Here is a 25,895-nt window from a genome sequence, read left to right as displayed (position 1 = left end):
TATGGAAGACACAGTTAAAACATCAGGTTGAACTTTCTTATTCAAAATTATTTGGCAAGCCTTCTTGTGTTCCAGCCTAGGGACTGCATCTTCATAGGTATCTCACTAGTCAGGATTTTCAAAGTGTTTTGAGTCTTAATTCTACTTTTGCTTCTCATATGTCAGAATCCAAAGTAATTTGGATAAACTTTGGGTTTTTCAAAGGGGCAATGCTGTTAACAGCACTGACAGCGTGAGATGAAAGTGAAGAGAGTTTGGGGATAGGCAGTATCTTCTACTAGACTATTTTTTAAATGGGTTAATTTGGATTTCAGTTTTCTGACATGCATTTTTCATGTCTTAAATACCAACCACTGACATATGCCTTCTTTTGCTAAATCTTTTCTAACAATATTGCAAGAGCTAAATTGATATTGCTGCAATGTTTGAATTGCCATTTACATTTCCTTTTAAAGATCCCACTGTCTGTCTGGCAGCATTTTCAAATACCTGAAAGTAAAACATTTTAGATCTGGTGCCTGGCTTCAGGTCTGTACTTCCTTTTGCCCATCTGTAACATGCTGGTAGTAAAATATGCAGTGTATTGCAGAGCACTATTAATTGTTATTAAACTTGGCTGTGAATTTGGCACATCCTGGTGATAATATTTAGAAAATTCCCGACGTTCAGTTTTTGAAGAAGGAAGGAATAGGTAATTTTGAAAGGGAGAGAGTTACTGCCTGAATTTCTGCATGCTGTACCTGTGAATTTTATGATATCTTGTTCAACTCAAGATTCCTTATTTTGGATGTGGAACTTCTGTAACTGGCTGCAGATCTGGAGAAAAATGTCCAAGAATTCAGCTTTTGATTCTTGGTTTTGGGTAGGTTTGTTACTCTCCAATGACTTGTATGCAGACAGCAATATTTGGAGCCGCATGGAATATGCCTCTTTTTAACTTAAACAAGATATACTTTCAAGAATACAGCTTTAACAATTTTTTTTCTGTTCTTTTTGTTTTCAGTCCTACCTCCTGTACTCGTTCCAAGACACAGTGAGTTTAACCCTCACCTCAGCCTCCTTGCCAAGTTCCGAAACACTTCTCTGCACAGCGAGCCACTGATGCCGCACAATGCCACTTACCCGGATTCTTTCCAGCATCCTCCATGCACCCCTTTTCCATCATCCCCCAGCCACATGTTCTCCCAGTCACCCAACAGCATCAGCTACCCCAACTCACCAGAGAGCTCTTCTGGACCAGGAAGTCCCTATCAGCTCACGGGTAAGAATGAGTTTCGGGACACCCTGACTGAGGCATTTGAGGGTCTTCCCAGGGCCTGGGGTCAGCTGACAATTCTGTGCTCCACCCAGACTGTAGCTGCAGAGTGAATGTTGGACAGAATGGACTTGGAATGTGATTTCTTGTGACTGTCTCCTGTATATTGTCTCTCAGTCCTTCTGACAGATGCTCAAGAGATTGAGAACTGTAGTCATCCCGCTCCTAGAAGTGCCTGGGTGAGATATCATGATTACTGTGGGGAAAAAGCTGAAGAGAGAAGCAGGTGTGCCAGGCCACTTTGTGTTCCAAAGCTGCCCATCCAAGCTTCTAGTGCAACTCATGGAAAAGAGCGCTTGCAAGACCTAAGTTAGGGACCTAGGAGGGTCAGGGTAGGAACCTTTAAAAACTCCATGAGTAGACGGGATAAAATGGGGAAATTGATGTGCAGATTTTTTTTTTTTTTAATTTATGACTATGCCACTGACTGTATAAATTTCAGAAAATTAAGATGTTTAACAATCAGGCCCAACACTTGCAGAAGTCACCAGGCAAGCTCTTTTGACTTTGGAACATGTTCCACAGTTCTGAGATTAGCAGGCTTATGTCACTCAGATTGTGATGTGAACTTCTGACTTAGTACAGCTCTAATTACCCGGAAATTTAGCTGTGCTTTTGCTGTTAATGCAACACAGTTAAGAGCTAGTTTTAATATTATAACATGTTTCAGATTCACTTCAGCACTTTAACTTCCAAATAGTTTCAGTTATGTCAGCTTTTTCACAAACATGAATTCAGGTCATAATCTTGTAATTTAAGATTTTAGTGTCTCAACTATGAAGCATTTAAATTCAGGTTCTTAACAATATGCCTATTTCATTTTAAGTGCAAGAAAGATGTCTATTTTGCAAGGTGTTTGTATCATTTGAACTTCCTTTTAAGCTGAATACTTTCAACACAGTGTGATGTTTTTCCTTCCCTCTTCATTCATTGAGAGTGCCTTCATTCATTTCTTCTCTAGATCTGTATTTCTGATTAAATCATATTTAGCAACACTGAAACATTTCATCAAGTAGTAAGACTTGTTTGTCTTCTCCAAGTTTTTTCTTTTACCTCTGTGTAACTAAGCTGGATTCAGTGGAGCTGGTCCTGACAGGTAAATCAGGCCCATTCCAGCTGTGTAATGACTCTGACTCGTGTATTTAACTGAACTCGAGACCTTGCAAAGCTACCTAGTAATGGAAGTGGCTCAACCTGAGCTTCTGTGTATTGCAGCACACAGCATACTGATAAGCATAATTTGCCTGTGTAACAATCAGGGATGGAAAGCTATCTAAAACAAACTGGAGTTACATCAAGAACCTTGAGAGGGATTACTGTGACCAAATATAGATGTCAACAATGCAGGTTTCTGCATCTCAAGGAATTGTCCATACTCTCCCTGTTATCAGTGGAGGAAAACAGGCACTCCTAGAATACGATTCACTGCTTGTATATGTCCACTACCATGTGTCTGCAGGTTCCTGTTTTGATTTGGTGGATATAAGGAGGCCTAAATGTGACTAGTTTAGGAGTAGATATCAAAAATATCCATACAACCACAATTCTGTGATTATATTCCTTTCTTTAACTTATTTTCTCTTCCACTATTTCTTGATTTTGTTTTACTATTTTTTGTTGGAGGGTTATGTCATCTAAGTGTTAGAAATATCATATAGTGTATGAAATTCCTAGGTCCTGAACAGTGCTTAAATAGAACAGAATACTATGGCTTGCTTGGAATGTTCAGTGGTTGTCTCATGAGACAGTTCGCAGTTACCCACTCTGGGTCAAGTTGCTCCATTTTGAGGGCCAGCCAACAGACCCCAAACACAAGAGGGAATTTCAGTCTGGAACCAAGTTAAACCCTTCTTAAAGAGGCCTTTGGTCCTGTGAGTTTGTATGTGGCTATAATTTCCTTATAAGCCCATTGATTTTCTGTTCAAATGAGAAAAAACTACACACTTTATTGTTTATGCACTGAATGTTGACATTTTATAATATGAAAATGAAGTCCTTTTTAATTTGGCTTTCTAAAGCCTCCAGCCTTTGCAGATAATCCCCACTATAGAGTCACCTTCTATTTTCTAGCTCTTGTTGCTGTAAATGAAACAAATCAGGAGCTGAGCAGTTGTGACTTAATACTTTTCCTCCCAAAATTTTCATGACATCTATTTTTCGTTGATGGGAGACTGAACAAACCAGGAGAGGGACAGACTTCCCTTGTAGGAAGGAAAAAAGAACAAGTCTGGAGGGAGTTTTGCCAAGTCTGATTTCTGTAACTTTCCATAGGCTTTTTTACAGATTATGAAGAAAGAGAGCTTTCTCCCAGAGGATCCAACAAAGTTAGCTTCTGCTCTTAAATCTTCCTTCTCAGGTTTTAAATTAAAGATATAATTCTGGAAATAATGCATTACTTTCTTAGGGTAACAACTGGCATTAACAGAGAACTTGATTTTACACAGGTCTAGACCTGACACACTGCTCTCTTTCACACCTTTCTCTTTCAAGTGCTGCATGTCCAACATGACAGCTTTTCCTTCCCATCTTTGCTGAACATGTAATGGTCTTAATCTAGAGACTGAAGGAGGTCAGATTCAGATTTGTACTTTTTCCAGTCTTTTCAAGCAAACAATGCTGAAGTAGTAAACTATTCACCAGGAAAAAAAACAGGAGGAATTTACCAACATACTGACTTAGGTGTCTTTCTTCCTTTCTTTCTCCTTTCTTTTTTCTTTCTGTAGTGGAAACTCCACCTCCACCTTACCATGCAAGAGAGCCTCCAGGAATCCACAATGGACGGTCAATGGATGCAATAGCTGAAAGTCAGCTAGTGCTGTCTTTGCCCAATGGAGGTAAATCTGCCGATGGAGAAGCTGAAAGTAAATAACCATTTGTTCTATTCTTTAATAAAAACTGTTGAGAAAAAAAAAAGTTAATTTTTTTTTTATTTGCACAAGAAGATTTAGTGATATGTAATAATAAGTTTCAGGCAGTTTTGCAGTAAGGCTGTGTGCTAGAACTATCCATTAGCTAGCAGGATTGGTTGATGTAATATTTCCATGAATTATGTGCAAAATTACAGAGTTTAGACCTTATTTGCATCCCTGGACTATTACAGTTAAAAAGCTGTTAATGAAAGCAAACACTGTTATCTACATTGTAAAGATAAACATATCAAACCAAGGATGGTGGGGCAATATAACACACAAAAGCATTATCAATATCAAAACTCATTTCTTTATCACCTTCAGCTCTAGCTTTCAAGTACTTTAAAGCTTTATGGTAGGGACTTTTTTACTGCCATCTTTGCATTAATGTTACGTTACTAGCTGGCTAGAAAAGAAAAGGGCACGTTCTAGAGGAATACAAAGATATTCTGACAGAAGACCAAAGTCTTTGTTGTCTTATAAGAATTCTTTAGTGGGAGAGACATTAATGGTCAAAGAAGGGTCTGGAGTCCTTCTTGCATCCCTCAAAGCATCTTGATGACCTCTTTAGCATGGCCTCTGCTACCTTTGGGCTAGTACTGGCTGGTATTAATGTCCCCACCATTCAGAACCCATTGCTGCAGAGTAGGAAGGGGAAATGGAGTTCCTCTGCTACCTTTTGCTTTGGCTTCCTGATATTGCAAAGTAAAAATCACCATTGTTCTTTTAGTCCATCAAATTGTGTTCCTAAAGAAATGTCATTTCTAGAATGAGGACTGAACACTGAACACAAATGCACATTAAAAAATATTGCCAGCCTTCTTAAATAGTGAGGAGTGTGTATATAGTGTGTGTGTGGAGCAGAAGGAATGTGAGGGCATAGTTCTAATTATGGACGGGAACACAGAATGGCCAGATAATTACAAGTTATCAGACACCAATACTTTTAAATAAATTGTCAAGCTACTTTAATCTCTTTATCACAGCCTACCATCCCTGATCAGTATCCTAGTGAAAATTAGTTGGAAGTTTATTAGAGGTTATGATCAGAGGTGCTCCGGGGGCAGGCGGGCTCACATGCCTGTGGTAAGCAGGCAGGATAAAATTTCCTACTAACTCCTGTAGGACAAATGAGCCTCAGAGATTCTGTTACATTTTTGAGTCTTTCTATGTCTCTGATTTAGAAAACCTGGGCAGGGATGGATCCAAAAGAAATGACCTTGCTGACATTTCTCCTTACAGTCTCACATGGAAGCGCAAAGCCTGAAAGCATGCAAAATTTGAGTGATTTATTACTTCTGAACTTACAGAGCTTGGTATTAGGCTGAAGGCCTAATACCAAAAACTTGGCTCAGTTTTGACTTGCTTTGAGCCCATCTGTCATCCCTATCTCCTGGTGGTGTGCAGAGCAGATGTATCCCTTACTATTTTCAGTGTATAGCTTGGGCCCCAGTTCAGCGAGAAATGTCTGCATGGTTGATTTAATGCAGTGGAGTTTCCACTTTTAAGAAGAAGTGGGGCTCCTCAGAGACTTAGAGTTAAGCTGGTGCACCAACCTTTTGCATGTTTGGGACTTCAGTAATAAAATGAAGAAGCAATAGGAGCTGCTGTCAGGATAAAGTAGGACATAAGTGACTGTTTAGATGAAGAGATGGGGGGCTGAGAGTGGGAGGGAATGAAAGAAAATAGAGAGAGATTGTTTTAAAAATATTGCTGAAACCTGAGCATCTGCTTATCTTTATTTCCTACAGACTTTCGGCCTGTTTGTTATGAGGAACCCCAACACTGGTGCTCAGTTGCCTACTATGAACTCAACAACCGGGTAGGGGAGACTTTCCAGGCCTCCTCTCGAAGTATCCTTATAGATGGATTTACAGATCCTTCAAATAACAAAAACAGGTTCTGCCTGGGTCTGCTCTCAAATGTAAACCGCAATTCTACTATAGAAAACACCAGGAGACACATAGGAAAAGGTAAGAGGAAATCCCCTCCCCTCAGGAATAATATTCAGAGCTCAGAAGATCCATGCATTGTGTTAACAAACCTAGCTGATTCATCAGATGTGCTTGCCTTAAAATCAAACCTCTGACATTACTTCTGAAATAGAAGAAAAGCAGAGGATTCTTCTCTGACTGGGTAACAATCAGCAGAGTAACTCCTTACAAAGGCTATTTACTTGGCCAGCAAAAAGAAAAATGTTGTTTATAGTTGTGTGTTCTAATTTAGCAGTATGTATTTTCATTTTATTTATTAGAGCTTCTGGCAACTGGGAATATTGCCATTGAAATGCCACTAAAAGGATAATTGCTGGTGCCTCAGGGCTGCTTCTCCTCCCACCAAATAACAAAGGGAGATGGATGAAACACTTAGTAGCTGAGTTACTTAGCTGAAGAACTCTGGTAGAATTGTGCTTGTAGCTCCCTCCTGCCCCCCGCCAGTCCAATTCCCTGCTTTGTCAGCTTTGCAGTAGTAAAACTAAGGTTTGTATTCTCCCTCCAGTGGTTGCTGGTGCAGCTCTGTATGCTCCACCTCTGGTACACAAATACCCTCAGCACGCAGTGTGACAAGCTGCTGGAGACCACACCTGGACACACATGGCCACACACTCCGTCCCAGCTCCCCAGGGCTGTGTAGGGTTTGATATTCTCCCAGAACTTAGTGTTCTTTGTGGTGGTGAGTCAGAAGCCCTGTGCCAGCCACTTCTCCATGCAGATGAAGCTTTGCCTCTTCTGGTATATCCAGTCTAGACTCATTATCTTGCCAACCCAGCCTCTCACCAGTAGCTGCCTGGGAATGCATTTCCCACTGGGCTAATTAACTCTAATTGTTCCACTCCTATTATCTTGTCAACCTCACCTCATTTCCCAGGCCTAGAGCAATATTTTAATTGGCTCTTGATAGTCTAGTGTTGAATGACTGAATACAAGGAAGCTCTGAGACAAATGTGATACAGGTTTTGCAGAAGGCAGTGAACCTGAGGGCTGGAGCAGGCAATGTTTTGCTAAGCTCTTGCACTTTTCCCCGGAATGGAAGATGCTTATGTTGCAGATGCTACACATGTGTGCCATAGTGGTTCATTGTGTGGAGTGCAAATGTATTGCGCATCTAGTCCTAACTTACTTAGAAAATAAAGCAAAGCTTTACATCTTATCACTGTTAAGCTGTCAGAGGGATGTAGATCAAAGCTGAGCCTGGCCCTAAAAGAAGAATGACAAAAGATTCCAGCTGTCATTTGGTGATGTTACAGCCGTGACTTTCTGTCCCAAAAGACGAAGAGCCAGAACAGAAATAAAGTTAGGTAAATGCTAATGGTCTTCATCCCTTTAAATGTGAAGATCTGTCTTAATTGATTAAAAGTCCTTTAAAGTCCTACACCAGGAATGTGCCCAAGGGAAGGGAGCAGGTTGCCCAAAGAGGCGTTTAATATATCAGAGATCCTTAATTTTACTGCTCTTCCCTGTTATGCAAATCCTAAAGAAACATATTCAAGTGGAACACAAGTGGCACCAGTGCTGGCCTGCAGAAGAGCACAGAGCAGCTCCAGAAGTGTATAGTTCAAAGGCATGGTGGACAGATGAAAGCTGCTGAAAGGGATACAATTGTCACATGTTAACACGGGAGAGAAAAGAGTGAGTAAACAAGATTAGCTCAGTAGGATAAGGATATGTGATTGAATTGTCATCTAGTGTATCAGCATGAAACCATTTCCTGGAAATACCACATCAAAGCTAAAAACAATCCAGAACACAATGCAACATCTACGAGCAATTGGACCTGTTTCAGCAGTCAGACTTCAAGGACAAAAAGGGAACTTTTGATGAATGTCAAAAAGATGTGGATGCTTGGAGACTGCTGAATTTTCAGTTTCTGCAGGGAGCAATGAAATACCACTAAAACATATGGATCTTTGATTTGGTCTTCTACAAATACATATTTAGCTGGTTGGTTTCCTTTTTTTTCCCTTGGTTTCCTTGAGGATGTTTTCCTCTGGTGAGTGAATACTAGAATAATAGGAATGCACACTGATTAATGTTGTATTTATTGCTTTTAAAAAGTTTATAAGAAAATAACAATTTGTAACCTCTGTTTTCAGAAGTGACATTGATATGTTTTTGTTATTGTAGCACGATGTTTGGGCAATGCCTTTGAAAGCATTCTTTTTTTTTTTTTTTTTTTTTTTTTTTTTTTTTCAGAAAATGGGTTACTTAATATACTTTGCAAACCCAGTATTTAAAATTTTTCTCAGCATCTGCTGTGGTGACCCTAAATCAGTAGCTACACCTGAAGATTTGAAATGTGTTGCACATTTATGTCCTTCTTCCCCTACCCTCTGTTCTCACTTCATGTGATTATTTCAGAAAGCTATATGGACTCCATCGAGGTCCTTTCTGTCCTTCCCTTTTATCCATTTCCATGGGAAGGAAGATCAAGTGGTAAGAGTCACGGTGTGCAGCACCCCACAGTGCCTGGTGCAGGTGGAGCTGATGCTCTCCTGTCGCTGCTGTTCCCAGTGCAGCACCAGTGTGCTCCGAGCCACACCCCTGCCACTCGCAGCCCATTTCAGATCTTGTGGGTGCTCAGAAGTGATGGCTTGAAGACAGACTTAAAGGTTCCCATCTGAGTCACCCTGGAAGACTATGGGAGAGTGTATTTTTTCCCAGATTCTTTTCCCACTCAACCTGCTTTCCCCTGTGCTATTCCCACTTCTGTTTAGAGGCTGGTTTTGTCCTAAGGATGTGCTGCTGCCCCTTGTTGTTATGACTGCAGGATGATGAATAGACTGGGAATATGTAACCAGTCTTTGTATGAAAGACACCAGGAATAAAACTAATTACAGCTGCATTATTAAAGCACAGTTACCAGTTAGCTTTGCAGTCAGTCTACTGAGGCTCTGTGAAAATTTGTGTGTGTTTGAAGGGCATACCTACCATTAGAGAGGAGGATTTTATTTTATTTAGTGGTAGTTTTTACAAGAACAAAGAACTGAGTTCTTCCACCTCTCTTGGCTATGGGAAGGGTTCATTTCCCCTAATCTAGCCATGGGAAGGGTGACTGTCTGGGCATTTTCACAGGATGACTTGGCCCCCTTCAGGTTGTGGGTTCATGCTCATGTTCAAGCAGTCAGGGTCCTCATTGCCACACTTGCACTGATGAAGATCTCACAAGATTTCACTGAAAATAAATGTTGGTTTGTTTGTTTTTAAGTTTATTAGCTGGTTCATTTTCTCGGCCTGGACAGCAGCCCAATCCTCAGCTGTTGCTGCCAGCATGAAAGCAGGTGTGTCAGCAGGGGCAGGGAATGGGAGAGCCTTTTCAGCACCTGCACAGACTTCCACGGCTTTAAACTGGCTCTGAGCCTCCACTCAGTAGCAGATGGAGTGAATAACTTGGTCACAGTGCCTCTCTCCATCTATCAGCTATAGAAGGCATCTACACAGTTATCATCTTACAGATGATCCCTAACTTCAAGGCTGCTGAATCAGGCTAAGATAAATTCTCCCACCAATTCAGGTATGTTTTTCTGCAAGCAGATATCCTTGGTGGATCAGAGTCTTTGAAGGGATATAAGTGTTTCCACCTTAATTTCCTCAAGTCACAGTCAAAATTTGAGTTAGTGCTGGTAATTCACTTGGGCACTGAAAAGTTCAGAAGAAAATCAGTCATTTTCTTGCTAAAGGTCACTTGGAAAGGGATCTGATGAGTAAGTCACAAAATATAAATGCAAATACGTAGTTCTGATGTGGCAGATAAAGCAAAATACAGAAAATCTATTTTAAGTACAAGCCATGCTGTGTTTTAAATGTATGATAGTAGGATCCTGCAATAAAACAACAGTGTGCAGTGAAGTGGGTCTTGGCCAATGTGCATTTACTTAACAGCAAAAATACATTTAGCTGTGTAATGTAATAGTGATTTTTCTGTTCTTGGATGGTTTTGATTGATGTTTAGGACATGTTTGACATGTGTTTGATGTTTATGTATGTGCATTTTTTCATAAAGTACTGTGCTATTGGGTAAAAGTAAAGCAACCTGCACTGAGAAACAAAAGATCCTGGAAGGATCCTAGGTTTGTATGCCCAAACCATTAAAATAATTAATTACTGGCAGAAAATGTGTTGTGAACAATGGAGAAATAATACATGTTCTATTTTGTTTTTCAAGGTGTTCATCTTTACTACGTGGGTGGGGAAGTTTATGCCGAATGTGTCAGTGACAGCAGTATTTTTGTGCAAAGCCGCAACTGCAACTACCAGCATGGTTTCCACCCAGCCACAGTCTGCAAGATCCCCAGTGGCTGCAGCCTCAAGATCTTCAACAACCAGCTCTTTGCCCAGCTGCTTGCCCAGTCAGTCAATCACGGATTTGAAGTGGTGTATGAGCTGACCAAGATGTGTACTATTCGAATGAGCTTTGTTAAAGTAAGGATTCTTTGCTTTCTCTTGCATCCTTGCTAGCTTTGGTGCAAAACTAGATCCCATCAAATCCAAGGGAGGATGTAGGTACCCAACTTCTGAATAGCAATTCATACTGCTTGTTTTCCAGTGTTGCCTTAAATTACAGGTGCTCAAAATCAATAGCTTTTGTGGTCAACCTGAAAATCTCTTAGATTACTAAAATTTAGATATTCCATAGGCTCTCTGTGGAAAATAGGCAGAGAATGCGTGGTGGTGCTCCCCTACTGGCTGTTCAGAAAGGTCAACTCAGAAGGGCTTAGCAACATAGAAATGTTGCTGCACATATCTTAGGCAGTTGTGATCTCTCCTACTCTTAGTGATTTGCAACAGAGCTTGATCGAGCCATTGATCTGAAAAGAATGTCCTCATATATTTAGGCTAATTTACAGTCTCACCAGTACCATAGACTGGTACATATTGTCTCAATCAAGAAACACTGAGTCCTTTTTCATCCCTCTCTGAGCTTGCAGAGAATTGTTATTTGCCATTTACCTGATCCTTGACAAATATTATCTTACTTTCTGGTGACATTCACTCTGGTCAGCCACACAACCAGAAGGGTTTCTTGCAAGCAGAACAGAAAACTCAAAAGAACATTTGACCTTTCCCCTGTTATTTGGAAGAGACAGGAGGCCACCAAAGCCATTACTGTTCTGATGTCCTTCATATGTGAATTTCACAGTCTGCTCTGTGGGAAATCTATCAGTCTCTGTGGGACTTTCTCAAATCTTCTGACTGGTCTTCAGAACGAGATCTCTCAACTCCTTTTAGCACTTAGGATATATTTACATGCCTGTTGTAGCATCTAACACCTAAAGAATGGCAAGTGTTTTGAGATAGTTTCCAGATGATGTGATGCTAGACCAACTTGCTGTAGTGCTGCTGGGGAGAGCTGGCAGCAATGTTCAGCCTGCAAACTGGAGCCTGTGGTCCTTCCAGGTACCATAAAATTGGCTTGAGTATGTTCCTTTGTCTTGCAGATTTGTTTCTTTACAAATGACTGATTTGAGATGATTGAATTCACATCTAAGAGACCAAAAAGTGCTTGTGGCTCAAGTACAGTTTCCTTAACTTCTACAGATCCAAGTTGAGTCCTGCAAATCTTTCTGTTCTAACTTTTTCTAGCCATCCTTGGGGACCCATCTTCTTAAGTCTTCAAGAACATTAAGAGTGGCCTGTAACCTCTCCCAAGAGTCCAAGCCAAAATCTCCATGCCCATGACTATGCTGTTGCTTTGTTCTTGGGAGGGAACTGATATCTTGTTCACATATAAGCATTAGGGTAAAAAAAAAAAGCAAGCAAGAAACCCAACAAACAGCATTTTCTTTAATGGAAGACATGAATGGGCATGTTGTTTGTAAAGGCAGTGTAGCCAGTTACGCAATATTTTCATTATCTCAGCGATTCAGGGGCAGGCTCTTTGATGTGTTATCTGCCTCCATGCCTAGCATAGCAGCAGAAATGGTGGTGTTGATGCACTATATAATGCTGCTGCCATATTATCACCTTGCTTTGTTGAAATAATAGCAGCTATTATTGTGCCTCGGGCACCAGAAGACCAGTGCAAGGAGTTATTTTGAACTCTTTCCCATGACGTCTGGAAAATTGCTATGCAAATCTCATCTAGGCTCTTTCTTCCTGACCTGCAAATACGCTTTCCTGTATTCAGTCCTCCCAAAATATTTCCCTCCCAAGGAATGAGTCCTCCTGTGTTCAGTCTGGGGTCAGGAGTGACCCTGGGCGTTGGGTTTGCAGTGCCCAGAGGGGCCTGTTATCTGTCAGAGCCACAGTCCAAGAGAGCCCTTTGAGTTGGGCAGTGCTGTGGCTTCTCTGCTGACTCGTGTCCAGGTACTGCTGGTCACCTACAGCCCAAAGGGCTGGAGACCCTGCCTCTGACCCCACCAATGCTTGAGCTACCAGCTGGGAGGCAGGGATGGATAGGGGCCAAGACATGAGAAACTTGCCAGGACCGTGCCATCTTCTGGATGCAGGGCATAGGACAGAAGGAGGTGAAGGTCTTCTCTCATGCCCTTTGTGTGCCCACAGAGCAGCTGAGAGGAGCTCAAATGTGGATGTATCATCAGTGAGAGCAGCTTCCATCCAGTGGGCGCTGCTGACAACCAAAGCAGGATGGCTCTTGCCACCTCTCCACAGCTGAGGCAACTGAAGCACAAAGGGAAGAGATGGAGGGCTTCTCCAAGCCAAGGTCTGAACCCAGCACAATCCCTCCCACATTTCCCTGGGTCTTGGGGCTAAGGGGAACACCCAGCAGACTTAAAAGTTCAGCACTCTGGGACATAGAGCCTAGGCTGGAGAGTGCTGCTGCCCACAGGAGGTGGGAGCTCTTGGCAGGAGCAGCAGGACCCAAGTGGGTACCAGTATCCTCTTCCCACCATCTGTGGAAAACACCACTGCAGCTTTTAAAATTGTACTCACTTTATTCCCTCATTAAGAGAACTCCAGCTCTGGGCCCCTCTCAGTCCTGGGGTGAAGGAGGCTACCTGCAACCCAAGAGTGATATACAGGGAGCACCAGGATGCCCTCCTGGCATTTGCCCTGGCGGTGCTCCAGCCAGAGACAGCATCACTGGGAGTGTTTGGGAGTTGCCAGCAGAGGGAGATGGCCAGCCACCTGCCAGGCTCCCCCAAATCTGGCACACTGTGCTTGAATCCTGTAATTGCTGCTCCTCTGGATTTTCTGTCCTGCCTTTAAGCAAGGTGTGCCAGCTCCTCTGACACTTGCTCTCCTGGCTGTGTATCTTCACTGCAGTTGAGTACTTGTGACTTCACCATCTCAGAAGTCTGACTGTGCTGGCATTTTATGCAAACATTTATAGAACATCAGTCTGAGGTTCTGTGAATGCAGGCTCTTTCTAGTCTGATAAATGCTCTGTAGTTCAGAAAAATGCTGCCTGTGTGGAAGCACTCTTTGGGCTTTGGTGGGTCCATATCTTATTCTTCTACTTTCTTTCTCCTTTTCTTCTTTAATTAGCATGGATTTTATCCAGACCACTTATGGTGACATCTTGTTTTAGTGTTGATCTCAGTTTTCCAGCTATCATCTGAAGAAGTGGATGCTCTGGAGCCTCAGTTGTCTGAGCTGCTCAGCACTCTAAAATTTTGGTGACTTTGGTGGCCATCAATCTTAATATACTCCATATCCTTTTTTCATGACAAGAATACCAACCTGCCTGCCTATCATAATGACAGGTATGACTCAGTGTCTGATCAGCATTCCACAAATGAAGATCCTCATTCTGTAGTGAGACCATGTTTTGCACATTGCCCTGTGGAAATCTGAGTTCAGTTCTGCCAGTGAGACATCTGGTGAGCTGCAAGGCTTTGGGCTGTGACTCACATGCCTTTTGTTGCTGTGATGTCAGGCTGCCTGCTTAGCACTGCTTAGACACTGTGCCTGCTTTTGAATCATAGAATATGCTGAGTTGGAAGGGATTCATTAGGATCATCAAGTCCAGCTCCCGGCTTTGCACAGCACCATCCCCAAGAGTCACACCCATGAGCATTTTCTGAATGCTTCTTGAACTCTGCCAAGCGTTATGCTGTGACCACTTCCCTGGGATGCCTGTTCCAGTGCCCAACCACCCTCTGGGAGAAAAGCCTTTTCCTAACTTAAACCTGCTCCTTGAAGCATGGGTACTTCAGGTTTTCTTCTCTCCCTGCTAATACCTCATCCCCATTTTCTCTCTGATGCTTCATATCCCTTATCTTCCCCAAGAGAGCTGGAGAAATTACTGAAGGATTTCCCACAGCAGACGCTTGTTGGGAAAGAGGACATGTTCAAGGATAAAAAACCTGAGGAAAATATTTTTACATAGGCTAAGTATGGTACATAGGAACTGCTGAAAGTTTCCAGAGGTTTAGATAAGTACTCAAAAATTCTAAAGTCTCAGACAGGATGAATCTCTACCAATACACGAAGCAGTGCCCAGGTCGATTCCTAGTTCCTGCTAATGAAAGAGGCTGGCCTGCTTTTTGTTGGTGCCAGACAGCAGTCTGCCAGACTTTCCTGGGCATGTCCCTGGGGTGCAAACAACAGGGACCATTCCCCATGGGCTGTTTGCAGACAGCCAAGCTTGGAAACAGGCCTTTCCATGTCTGTTGTTTTCAGCACCTGAAAGTGTGACTGAGATTTTTAATTTACTAGCATCAAGTCCCTGGTAATTATTAAAACAATGACCTTAAAAAGGAGCAACGTTTCTAAAGAAAATTATCCCTAGGATAAAGCATTAAATCTTGGGAACTTGAGTGGCAGAATATCAGCACTAGAGTTGGGATTTAATATTTTGGGTGTTTTTTTAATTTAAAAAACACCTCATTTTTTGGTCCTTTTGTAGGGCTGGGGAGCAGAGTATCATCGCCAAGACGTTACAAGCACGCCCTGCTGGATTGAGATCCACCTGCATGGACCATTGCAATGGCTGGATAAGGTGCTGACACAGATGGGCTCACCTCACAACCCCATCTCCTCAGTCTCTTAAGAATCATCTCTAGAATTCCCTTAGAATGGATGCTATTGCAGGCAGTGGCTTATAGAATTCCCATGAACAGAAGCTTCTATATGTAGATGTATGTAGATGTAAATATATCTATACATAGTCTATTTCTTTTTTTTTTTCTTTTTTTTTTTTCCATTTTGTGGTTTCTAGTTACTCTGATGCCAGTACGATAAGTTTAGAAATTCAGGTATAGCATATCTGTTCTTTAGTACAAAATAAGCCAAATTCCTGCAAAAGTGTCAAACATTTCCTGTGAGCATCTCCATTCCCCAGCCAAGCCAGTAAATGGTGCAAATTCCCAGCCCTTTCACATGGGTTCAGAAACCTGGCTGTAGCTGTTCCTAGTAGGTGAAATTCACCCCTCTGCAGGCAACTAAAGTCAGATCTATGTGCCATTTATATTCATCTTACATTCTGATTTCAAGTCCAGAAGAGGACCTTTAGGTGGTGCACAGGACTTATGCATAGAGGTGACTTTTATCTAGCGAAACTGAAGGACTAAACTGCAATTCCAGTCTGTCTCCCTACTGCAGAGCACAATGGGACAACAAATCCTCTGAAGAGCTGAGGCACACCGTCTCTCCTGGGATTTGGCAGGAGGAGGGAGCCCTTGGGACATGTTCAGCACAGGAACCTTATCTCAGAGCATTCTGGACAATCCAAGTAGTCTGGTACAGTTAACACATTTGGGTACGGTACTGCTGCACTGAAAAGCAACAAGCTCCTAAGAAAATAATAATAATTGAAAATACATGCCCATGGGTTAAAAAAACTAATTAACTTCCAGTGCTTTTTTTGCAAAGTACATACATACTTGCATTAAGTGTCCAGCATGTAAACTGAATCCTATCCATTCTACAGTATTGATGTAATTTGTTTTAAAGGTAGGACTGTCTGTATTCAGACTGCTGTGCTCATATCAAAGGTACACCTAAAAGGGACTTGAACTGTGATTCAGAAAAGGGAAATTAAGTGTGCATTGAAGAAGCAAATAATTACTTTATCATTCAACCTGGAAACAGAAAGCCCCACACTCAAAGGATGCAATGAGAAAGAGATGGGAGTCAGCCATATCCATCCCCTGTACTGGGCCAGTCCTCAGGATCTGACTGCATTGCTCCTGTCTGACTTCAGAGGGCTTCCCAACCAGTCCCTCCATACATCCCCATGGATGGTCTCTCTTCTTACATATAGTTTTTGCTTTGCCTGCAGAGGATGGTGGGGCAGTGTAAGCCACGAACAAGTGAAGAGTGAATCTATGTGTAGAACCTTGTCTGTGTTCCGTCTCTAAGCAGGGAAACTTATTGCCCGTACCCTAATCCCATCCTTACAAAATGCTGTTCACTTGGAAAACCTTTCCTGAGAAGATAGGTGAAACTCTTACTACATTTTGATGGTCTTTACTTTTGCTGAAAGAGTTGAGTATTATTTCTTTCCAGGCATAGCAGTCCACTGAAAATTGCTTTTATTTAAGGGTCAGAAAGAGTGATAACATCTCCAGTATCATTCCTCCATAGAACACAGTGGATGTATTAATGGAAAAATAATGTTTTTCAGAATATTTATTTTCTTCTCACACAACATCTGGTGCCACACATTTTGCTGCATACTTAAAAGAGGACACCTGAAATCTTCAGCTGTATCACACATGCAAAAGGAAATAACATGCACTGGAAAGACAGTGAGTAAACTAACAGTGTTACTTATTTGACTGCATATTCAACTGCCTGCAGCATTAGCACAGCATAGAAGGATAAATTGTTCTTAAGTTTGAGCAGTAATAGCAAGTTGTACAGGAAATTTGTAAGTGTGAAGAACCCTATTCTGTCACCATTTGATGTCAGCAGTGTCACTGTGAGATAGGAAAAACTTTACAGTTTCTTGCAGCATTGAAATCCAATAACAATAATAATAATAATAATAATAATAATAATTAGAAATTCCAGGTCTGCCATTTACTATCTAGCAGACATCAGTTAGATCAGTTAGATTATCAGTTAGAGACTTCAGTTTGGAAAAAATAATTTTCCTCAGCTCCCTCTGTCACAAGTGATCAGATACTGGTAATGTTTTTTAGCATGTTTATTGCCCCTCTTCTCCAGTTGTACCTTTGCTCCAGGATGCACACTTTTTGATTTTGCTCATTCCTTTTTTTTTTTAGCAGCTAAGCACAGAGGAAATCACCTCTACTGTCCAGGATCTAGCTCTGCCCCTTATCCTAGATTCTTCCTTGACTTTTAGGCTTAAATCTCCTTCCCTTTTAATATAGAGAGAATTCTAGGTGTTCCTTTAAGACATTCCCAGCATTGCCATCTTCCTCACAGAGAGCAAAAGAAAATGTTCTGAGGTGCATCTGCTTTGGGCTGCTCCAGAACTCAGTTTTCTGTTGATGCTGCAGAGAAAAATTGGATGGCCAGTGAAGAGAAGCAGCTTCTTCTGGGGCATTATTTGTTTCATCACAAGGTATTTCAAGTAGGTGAAATACACTGCACTCTGAGCATGCTTGTGTCTTCCCACCGAATATAAGGAGAACTCAGGGTCACTAGCTAAAATGCAGACTGCTTCATTGGATGTATCCAAAAATAGATGAGGGAAACCCTAATGAAGATGTGGTGATTTTCCCAGCCTAGTAATGATGCTTGCCCAGTAAGTGTTTGTTTGGTTTAAATGGAAGCTGGTAAATTCGGAGCAGTTTTTCCTTTCCTTTAAGTCTACCTTTATGTAATTGTTTTACAAATAGGATTTGGCTTCCATGCAGTTCATACATGCATCTCATTTAACATAGTCAACTTAATGCTCCCTTACTAGTAAGAAAAGAGGCATTTCTGGAGCATGGTTCTTCAGACCCATTTAAAACGCCTATATTAGGATGAGATGAATTTCAGTAAATTTAACTGTTTGCTGAAAACTGGATCAAAGCACTCGATTTTTGGCCAATTCTGGCAACAGCCATCTCAGTATTTAGCCTTTGGGAAGGCTGATACCACTGTGTTAGTTGTTTCCTATTTTGGTGGTTTCTGGGGGCTTAGCCGACTGTGCTGTGCAAACATGCAGAAGCTGACAGCTCCTCCTCAAAGCTCACAGTACATGGGAGGAGTGGAAACAGTGGATGAGACAAAAAAAGTAAATAAGATGACCCCTGCCCAGATGCACAGATAAAAAGTAAGGCTAATAAAACACTAATGTCCCTTTCTTTTTGAACAAATTTTCTTTTACAGGCTTCTCTGATATATGTGAATTGAAATTGGTTAAAAATTCAGGTTTCTTAGAATTTACAGCAATATAATTTTGGATCTCTAATGTCTTCCCCACTTTGGAAGGAGTTAACTTCCACTGAAAGGTCTTCAGGAACCTTTAAGCCAGTAATCAATTTAAGGTCTTTATAAATGTACTACTCATTAATACTCAAGCTTTGGAGACAGTCTTCCTGAGAGATTTAAAACCACTTACAGCAAGACTACTTAGTTGAAGGCAGATTTTTTAAATGTTTTTTTTTGAGTCATCAACAGTTCATAGCCTCTTAAAAGTTTCTGTTGAGGAGTATCATGCATCAGCAGGCAGTGGTGGGAGTCTGATGAGGCAGAGGAATAAAGCACATTCAGCATGATATGTAGACCACTTATTTTCATATTAAATAGTTGAGGGAAGATGACTTTAGTTGCTGCCAGTTCTTCAGCAGCACCAGTATTAATGCGCTGTTTGCATCCAGAGGTGACAGGAGCAAATCTCCTGACTGCCTGGAGCCATTCCATGGCACTGCTGCTTGGGTGGCTCAGTCCCATCCCCTTGCCTTGGAAAAGCTGCCCAGGTATGGCACAGCAGTGGCTGTAGCATTGCGAGGTGCAGCACGTGCTTTCCCTCCCCATCAGCAACTATTCCACCAACGTCTTTACTCCTCATCAGAATGCTCCACCGAGCTCAGTCTGAAGGATAATGTATCAGAAACATAAAAGGGAACTGTGGCCCAAAGTAGGACCAGCTGGAGTTGAGGAAATGCCCTCCATGTCTCCAGCAGTTACTGTGCCACGATTTTCACTGCCCTGAGCAGCCTTCTGCAAGCAGTCCCTGTCTGGAGCAGGGTATCAGATTGATGCCATGGTGAGATTCCTTCCAATATACATTATCTTCTGGGTCTCTGTGGAGGTTCAGTGATAACTGGTTGCCACAGGAAGGAGCTCTCTGTTAGCAGCAGTTTCAGGATGAAACATGTTTCTCCTTAGCTATTTCATATTAGTGTTCCCTCAGCATAAAATCAGCACTCCAAACATCTCTCACTGTAAACATCATCTTCACCATACCCCTCTTAAAATGCAGAAAACAAGGCATTTGTGACTGTAACCTTATCTAATCTGCCCTTCTTCTTCCTGGTTTACAACACCCACCTTTGTCTATCAGCTCTACAAATCAATCTCACCAATGACTAAGGAGTTGCACAAACAGCTGAATTTACAGAGGCAGCTCAGGCAGACACTTTGCTTCTTGACTGCATGGAAACAAAAATAAATAATAAAAATAATAATAAAAAAGTCTGATCAATTTAGGAACTTTAAAGGGGTATCAAATACAAGACTAATTTTCTTGGATTAAGACTGCTCTGATGCAACTATAACTTTTAGGAATACTTTAGCACTACACGGTGCTCAGCAAAGGAAAGAAACATTACATCCTCTATACTATTCACCTCTTCTCCTGGCTCCCCATAACCTAACTTAGTACAACCAAAATCAAACACAAGAAAAAAAGGTCAATGAGTCATAAGGTAGAGTAGTTAGATACCATTTTTCAAAGTTGAGAAGTGCTGCCCGAAATGTAGATTTATATCATGAGAAGGCCATGTAGCTATAGGACAAGTGGGTAATGGCTTTTACTGAAAGAGGGTAGTTTCAGTTAAGATATTAAGCAGAAATTCTTTATTGTGAGGGTGGGGAGACACTGGCACAGGAAAAGCTGTCCCAAATAAGTTGCAGATGCCCCATCCCTGGAAATGTTCAAGGCCAGGTTGGATGGGGCTTTGAGTAACCTGGTCTACAGGAGGGTGGAACTTGATGACCTTTAAAGGTCACTTCCAACCCAAACTATTTGATGATGATAATGTCCCAGATGCCCAGCAAGCCAGAAGCAAGACTAGCTTGCTCTGCAAAAACCTGGAGAACAGGGTGTTACTTGAACATCTGAACCCAAGGCCTTCTGAGTGAGTGGAGACCCCACTGAAGAGGCTGAGACCATTTTTATAGAGAACTTACAGCTCATGGGTGTTCCAGTAGTCAGAAATGCACTGAGATGGTGAAGAGACTGAGGAGGAGGAGGAGGAGGGAGTATACAACCAGATAAGCCCAGTGGTCATCACTGGAGGTATCAAGGCAGTACATCCTCAGGCAGCCACTCTGTTCACTAGAGTGAAGAGTGTAGAGGTTTACATTCAAATCTGAACTAATCATCAAGGCCTGTCTTAGGAGCAGCTTGAAGAACCACAATCCTTGCTGGGGTTTTTCCCATGCACCCAGCCTGGGAGAGTGTGCCAGCTTCCTGATTAAGCCATTAGATACAGTGGGGCAAATCGTGTCCCACGTGCTCCAGAGGGTAAGCTCTGGTTGCATTTGGAAGATTACCCACTGCCTCGCCACAAGATTAATGAGGAGGTCAGCTTTGGGGCACTGTTCAAGGATACAATAAACAAATCCAGCATGGGCTCCTCAAAGAAAGATGCAGTCTGAACAGAAACTGCGCAACTGAAAGACATGGACTATATACAGAGAGAGCATCTAACCTGGGAATTACAACAAACCAGCTAATTTCAAGATAAGGTGGGAAATTGCCGTGCTCAAAGGAAAACAATCAGTAGGAACCTTCACGAGGACTCCAGACTATGAAATACACTTTTAACAGTACATTAGGACGGACAAGTGTGCTTCCGTAAGAGCAACTAGGAGACCAAGTTACCATGAATAAAGAATTTGACAGAGTTGGTCCCATCTTACAGCAGGGAGAGAAATTTGATGAGACTTTAGATTTGTGAATAAAAAACTTCTCAACCAGGAAGGTTCATTGCAGCCACTGAAACAGGGCTTGTTCCTCATGGCAGCTCCAGGAGTATCTTTCAGCAAGATAAAGGAAGCTTGAGTGGGCATTAAGTCTTTGTTCAGCTGAGAGAATCACTTTGTGTCTCTAATACAGACAGACACTTCTGCATGTTGGGGACCAGCACAGAACACAGCCTTTGGTTTGTACCCATCATCTACCATAGGAAGCTCCAGAACAGCCAGGAACAACCAGAATCCTGTTACATGTTCACCCCAGGGCTTTCCAGACACCTTGCTCAGGCGTGCCTTACATTACATTGCCATACTGATGCCACACTTCTCTGCCAGGGAGGGTGAGGCACACAGGACACCTCCACTTGCACCTAGCCATGCTTGCAAACTTGGTGCCTGAACAGACGACAAAACTAATTTGCAGGCCATGTCTCTCTCGCAAAGTAGACAACCACTGTCCTCCAGAGTCAGCTACTCTTCCATTACAGTCAATGTGAACATTTGCAGCTAATTGTGAACACATTTTAAATCTTCAGTCATAGTGTTTTTATTATCCATGGATGCTGCTATTTTATATTCTGTGTTAGTATTCAAATAATATTGCATATGAATAGCATAGGGTGAAATAGACCAACCAGTTAATAATTTTAAATACAGACCTCATCAGCAAAGAAAAGCTAGAAAAAAACTTGGTAAAATCTGACCCCTTGCACTTTCACAGTAGTGAGCGAGCACATCATAGTTCAAAGTGGTTTATTTGATGCTGAAGTGTATGTTGTCTTATTCACAGTTATGTTCATGAGAAACTTTGCAAATGAGAGCAAAGGAACAGACATAATGATGAGCAGAGATAATGCGCATTCAGATAATTTTTTTCACTTACTCAAGCAATTGGAGTTTTTAATTATTTATAATACTTTAAAAGTACAAGTCAAATGCACCACAGCCTGCTTTCTGCAGATAAATCAGTGTTAGCAAATTAAACCTTCATTTCATATCACCTCTGTGATATAAATGGGGTTGAGAAGTGAGACAAGCAAGTGAAGAAACAGGTCTTTTTGTGTGAATCAATGAAGCCATGAAGTTGCAAAGCTCTATGCAAGGGGCTAAAATGGTGGATTTGAGCAAGGTGTGTTAACTGTGGGGTTCTGTTAGCTATGACCTATCAGTCTGGTGAGAAAAGCACTGTGAGTCATCTGCAGATTAACAAGAGTCACTTATGTCTATGAATAATTCTGCCCTCTGTTTTCCATCAGAAGCAAAGCAAAACATCTGCACTATCCACAAGTATTACTCACGGTTTTTGACATTCTGTAAGCCAGCGTAGGTCGCTGTATAAAGAACAATACTTGGGCTCCTGCCTCTGGAGAATGAAAAATTGCAGACATAGCTTCAGGAGGCTGAGAGATCCAGGCAGCTTGGAGTCCTCCAACCAGCCCCAGAGTACTGTATTCCACGCCGTGTCGCACCAAGAAGGATGGAACGACTGCTAACCAAGGGGACACTTTCACAAGCATTCCTCCTGCTGCATTTGATTTGAGGCATTCTGAAGACAACACATTTAGTCTGAACAATACACTTTTTAATGCACTCCACTTTCTTTGGCCAGAATTATTCTATTGTAAAAGGGATTATTCACGTCTTGTGTTTTACTGTTAATAAAGACATTTCTGTTTTAAGTGCTCCTTCCCTTGTTGTCTCCCATTCTTCTCTTTTAAAGAGATTGGCTATAGGTCCCAGTACGACCACAAGTGACTTTGGGAACTGGAGCATTTAGAAAGCCTTTATTCATACAAGTTAGTCTTAGGCAAGAGGAATCACTAATTGCATTAAGTGAGTAATGGATGCTCGACACAAGAAAATACAGTAATTTCACGAATACAAGCCGCACCAATTTGACCAAAAGTTTGGTGGAAACCCGGAAGTGCGGCCAATATTCCGGGGCGGCTAATACATGAACAATATTCTAAAAGCTGCCAACACAGAAGTGAGAGCCCGCGGCAGCCCCAAGCCAAGCTGGAGCCTGGCCGGCCCCGGCAGAGGTGGGAAAGCCTGGCAGAGGCGGGGCCAGCAGTGTGGGGGGCGGGCGGCAAAGCCTGGGCCAGCAGGGCGGGGCAGGGGGGGCGGCAGAGCCCGGGCCAGCAGGGCGGGGGAGCCTGGGAGAACTGGGGCTAGCAGTGCAGGGGAGCATGGCAGAAGCAGGAAGGTCGGCGGGTGGGGCTGCCTGGCAGCGGGGGAAGCCCAGCAGAATCGGGGCCAGCAGCGTGGGAGAGCCCGGCGGTGCGGGGGCCTGCAGTGCCGGCCAGGGCGAGCAAACGCGGCGGCGGTGCAGACGGGAGGGGGCAGCCGGCGAGCCTGGCGGCGGCGGCAGCCCTCCCGGCCGGGCGAGCAAACATGGCGCAGGGCGGCCGGCGTGCCTGGCAGCGGCGGCGGCGGCTGGCCCGCCGGCAGGGCGAGTAAACGCAGCAGCGGGGCGGTGCTGCCTGGAGAGGGGGGCCAACGAGCCCGGCGGCGGCGGCAGCACCACCCGGCCGGCCCCGTCAGCAACCATGAACGGGCCGAGCCTTCCTGGCCCCGCCCCGAGCCAGTAAACCCCGCTATGCTGCGATCCTGTTACTAATTGGCCAATTTGTGAAAGCTGCGCACGGATTCTCGCTACGAACGAAAGTGCGGCTAATATTCGGGGTGCGGCTTATCTATTGACAAAGACAGCAACATTGTCGAGGCACCGGGGGTGCGGCTTATACTCCGTGCGGCTTGTATTCGTGAAACTACTGTATATTGAAAAATTAATTCAGCATAAAATCTCCATGTACAGTATATTAATCCCTCTCTGTCCTGTGGTAGATTTACTGATTCAAGAGGATGGTTCAATTTTCTTTTGATGGGGACAGCTCTGATCTGACAGGCAGACAGTGAACAGTGATGCTGCCCTGTGACAGAAGCCTTCCCTCTGGACCAAACTGACATTAGTGGAAAGACAGACTTGCAACTCCACAATTCTTCAACTGCTCAAGGACAAAGAGAGATATAGTAAGAATGTACCCTTATAGAAGTGCCATGTTTTCATCTTCCCAAAATTCAGATTTAGCTTTGCAATACCAGAAGGGAGTAGACAACATAATGGACCTATGGAGCTATGCAGACAATGCTGGCTCGAGAATCCCATCCAATCTTCTGTCCAAACAGGAGAGCGCTACTACCAGCACATCTCCCAGTATCTGCACCAGCCTGATGGTGCTGCTACCACAGACTACCAAAAATACAGGATAGATACTGAACATGTCTGTGCACAGCTTCAGCAACTTGCCTTTGTTTTGACATAAACAATTTATTCAGCACTGTCTTAACAAACACGTCCTGTGCCAATTTTCTGCCCTGATGGTTTGGGTTTTTTAAAAGTTTAATGAGATCTCTCCTCACAAATGAGCTGTTCACCTTTTATAAGTTGACCATTTAAAACAAAATCAAATACACTATTTGACAATTTTTGCAATTATGCTTTCATGTATATTCTTATATACTGAAAAGTAACCTGATTTTGCTTAAGTCTAAAATAACTTTCTATAACAAGACCTTGGAAAACAAAATGCCACCTAGTCAGAACTGGCTCTTTTAGCACGGGAAGAAAAACTCATACAAATTTAACAAAACAAAAAGAGCAGACTTATATTTTAAAGAAAAACCAAGTATTTTACTCACTTTTTGGTCCAAAACTGTTTATACAAAGTTTTTCAAGTTCCTTTTTAAAAAACAACTTGCACAATGCTAAATACAGTAAATGCCTACAGAACAAGTTTTGTACATACAAAAAGCAGAGCTTGTAAAAATCCCTAAGACTAACAAATACTGCTGGAGACACTATTTAGTGGCTCAAACGGCTACAGTACAAAAGTAGTATTTGATAATAAGCACCTAAACCATTTGGGTAACCTCTATTCAGAAGTGTGGCTTAATAAAAAACTATTTTTATAAATAAAACATGGGATTTAACACTTACACAATACAGTGTTTGGATTCTTAACCCAGTCAACTGCAAGTTAATTTTAACTGGCTGAAAAACTGTGAAGTCTAGCACTGCAGCTGATGAAAGATCTGTTGTCTTACTAAAAGAATTTTAACTATACCTTTTTGAGAAGAAAAAGACTAGATTTTGAATTACAGTAATTTCACGATTATAAGCTGCACCATTTTGACTAAAATTTTGCTCCCACCCTGGAAATGCAGTTTACACTCAGGAGCAGCTAACATGTGAAAAATTTTCTGAAATTTCCAACCCCAGAAGTGCAGCCGAGATGCTGAGCCGAGCACCTGCCAGTAAAACCCGGGATTGTGCGATTGTTACAAATTGGTTACTCTGTTGCATGGTGGGTGGGGTCGGCTCAGTGCCGGCAGTGCAGGGGGGTAGGGAGGCAGGGGCTCCCTCCTTCAGGCAGTGCAGCCTGGGGGAGAGGCGGGGGACTCTGTGCCGGCAGTGCAGTGGGGAGGAGGGAGATGAGGGGCTCCGTGCTGCCATCCCCGCGGCCCGTGGGGAAAGCGGGGGGGCTCCCGCCCCCACCTGTCGCCGCAGGAGCAGGCAGGGTCCGCCCCCGCCTGCTGCCACCACCACAGGAGCAGGTAGGCTCTGCCCCTGCCTGCTGCTGTGGGAATGGGGAGGGCTCCTTCCCT

The 25,895-nt window shown here is 42.7% G+C and overlaps 1 protein-coding gene across 3 annotated transcripts in view; it reads left to right on the top strand.

Moving 5' to 3' along the window:
* The window catches only part of SMAD9 (SMAD family member 9), a 43,655-nt gene extending 20,749 nt beyond the window's left edge, over positions 1-22,906 (top strand). For 2 of the 3 annotated variants that reach the window (XM_033051786.2, XM_033051787.2), the window contains 5 exons: positions 1,004-1,261; positions 4,039-4,176; positions 5,976-6,197; positions 10,387-10,643; positions 15,034-22,906. In XM_033051786.2, the coding sequence (XP_032907677.1) occupies positions 1,004-1,261; positions 4,039-4,176; positions 5,976-6,197; positions 10,387-10,643; positions 15,034-15,177 (1,019 nt within the window). In that variant the 3' untranslated portion in view covers positions 15,178-22,906. The remainder of the gene's footprint in view (positions 1-1,003; positions 1,262-4,038; positions 4,177-5,975; positions 6,198-10,386; positions 10,644-15,033) is intronic. The other variant, XM_042779000.1, reaches the window with a different exon arrangement.
* The last annotated feature ends 2,989 nt before the right edge of the window (positions 22,907-25,895 follow it).

This window comes from Catharus ustulatus, chromosome 2 (assembly GCF_009819885.2).
Source record: "Catharus ustulatus isolate bCatUst1 chromosome 2, bCatUst1.pri.v2, whole genome shotgun sequence".
Taxonomy (NCBI): Eukaryota; Metazoa; Chordata; class Aves; order Passeriformes; family Turdidae; genus Catharus; species Catharus ustulatus.
This window is presented reverse-complemented; position numbering and strand designations above follow the sequence as displayed.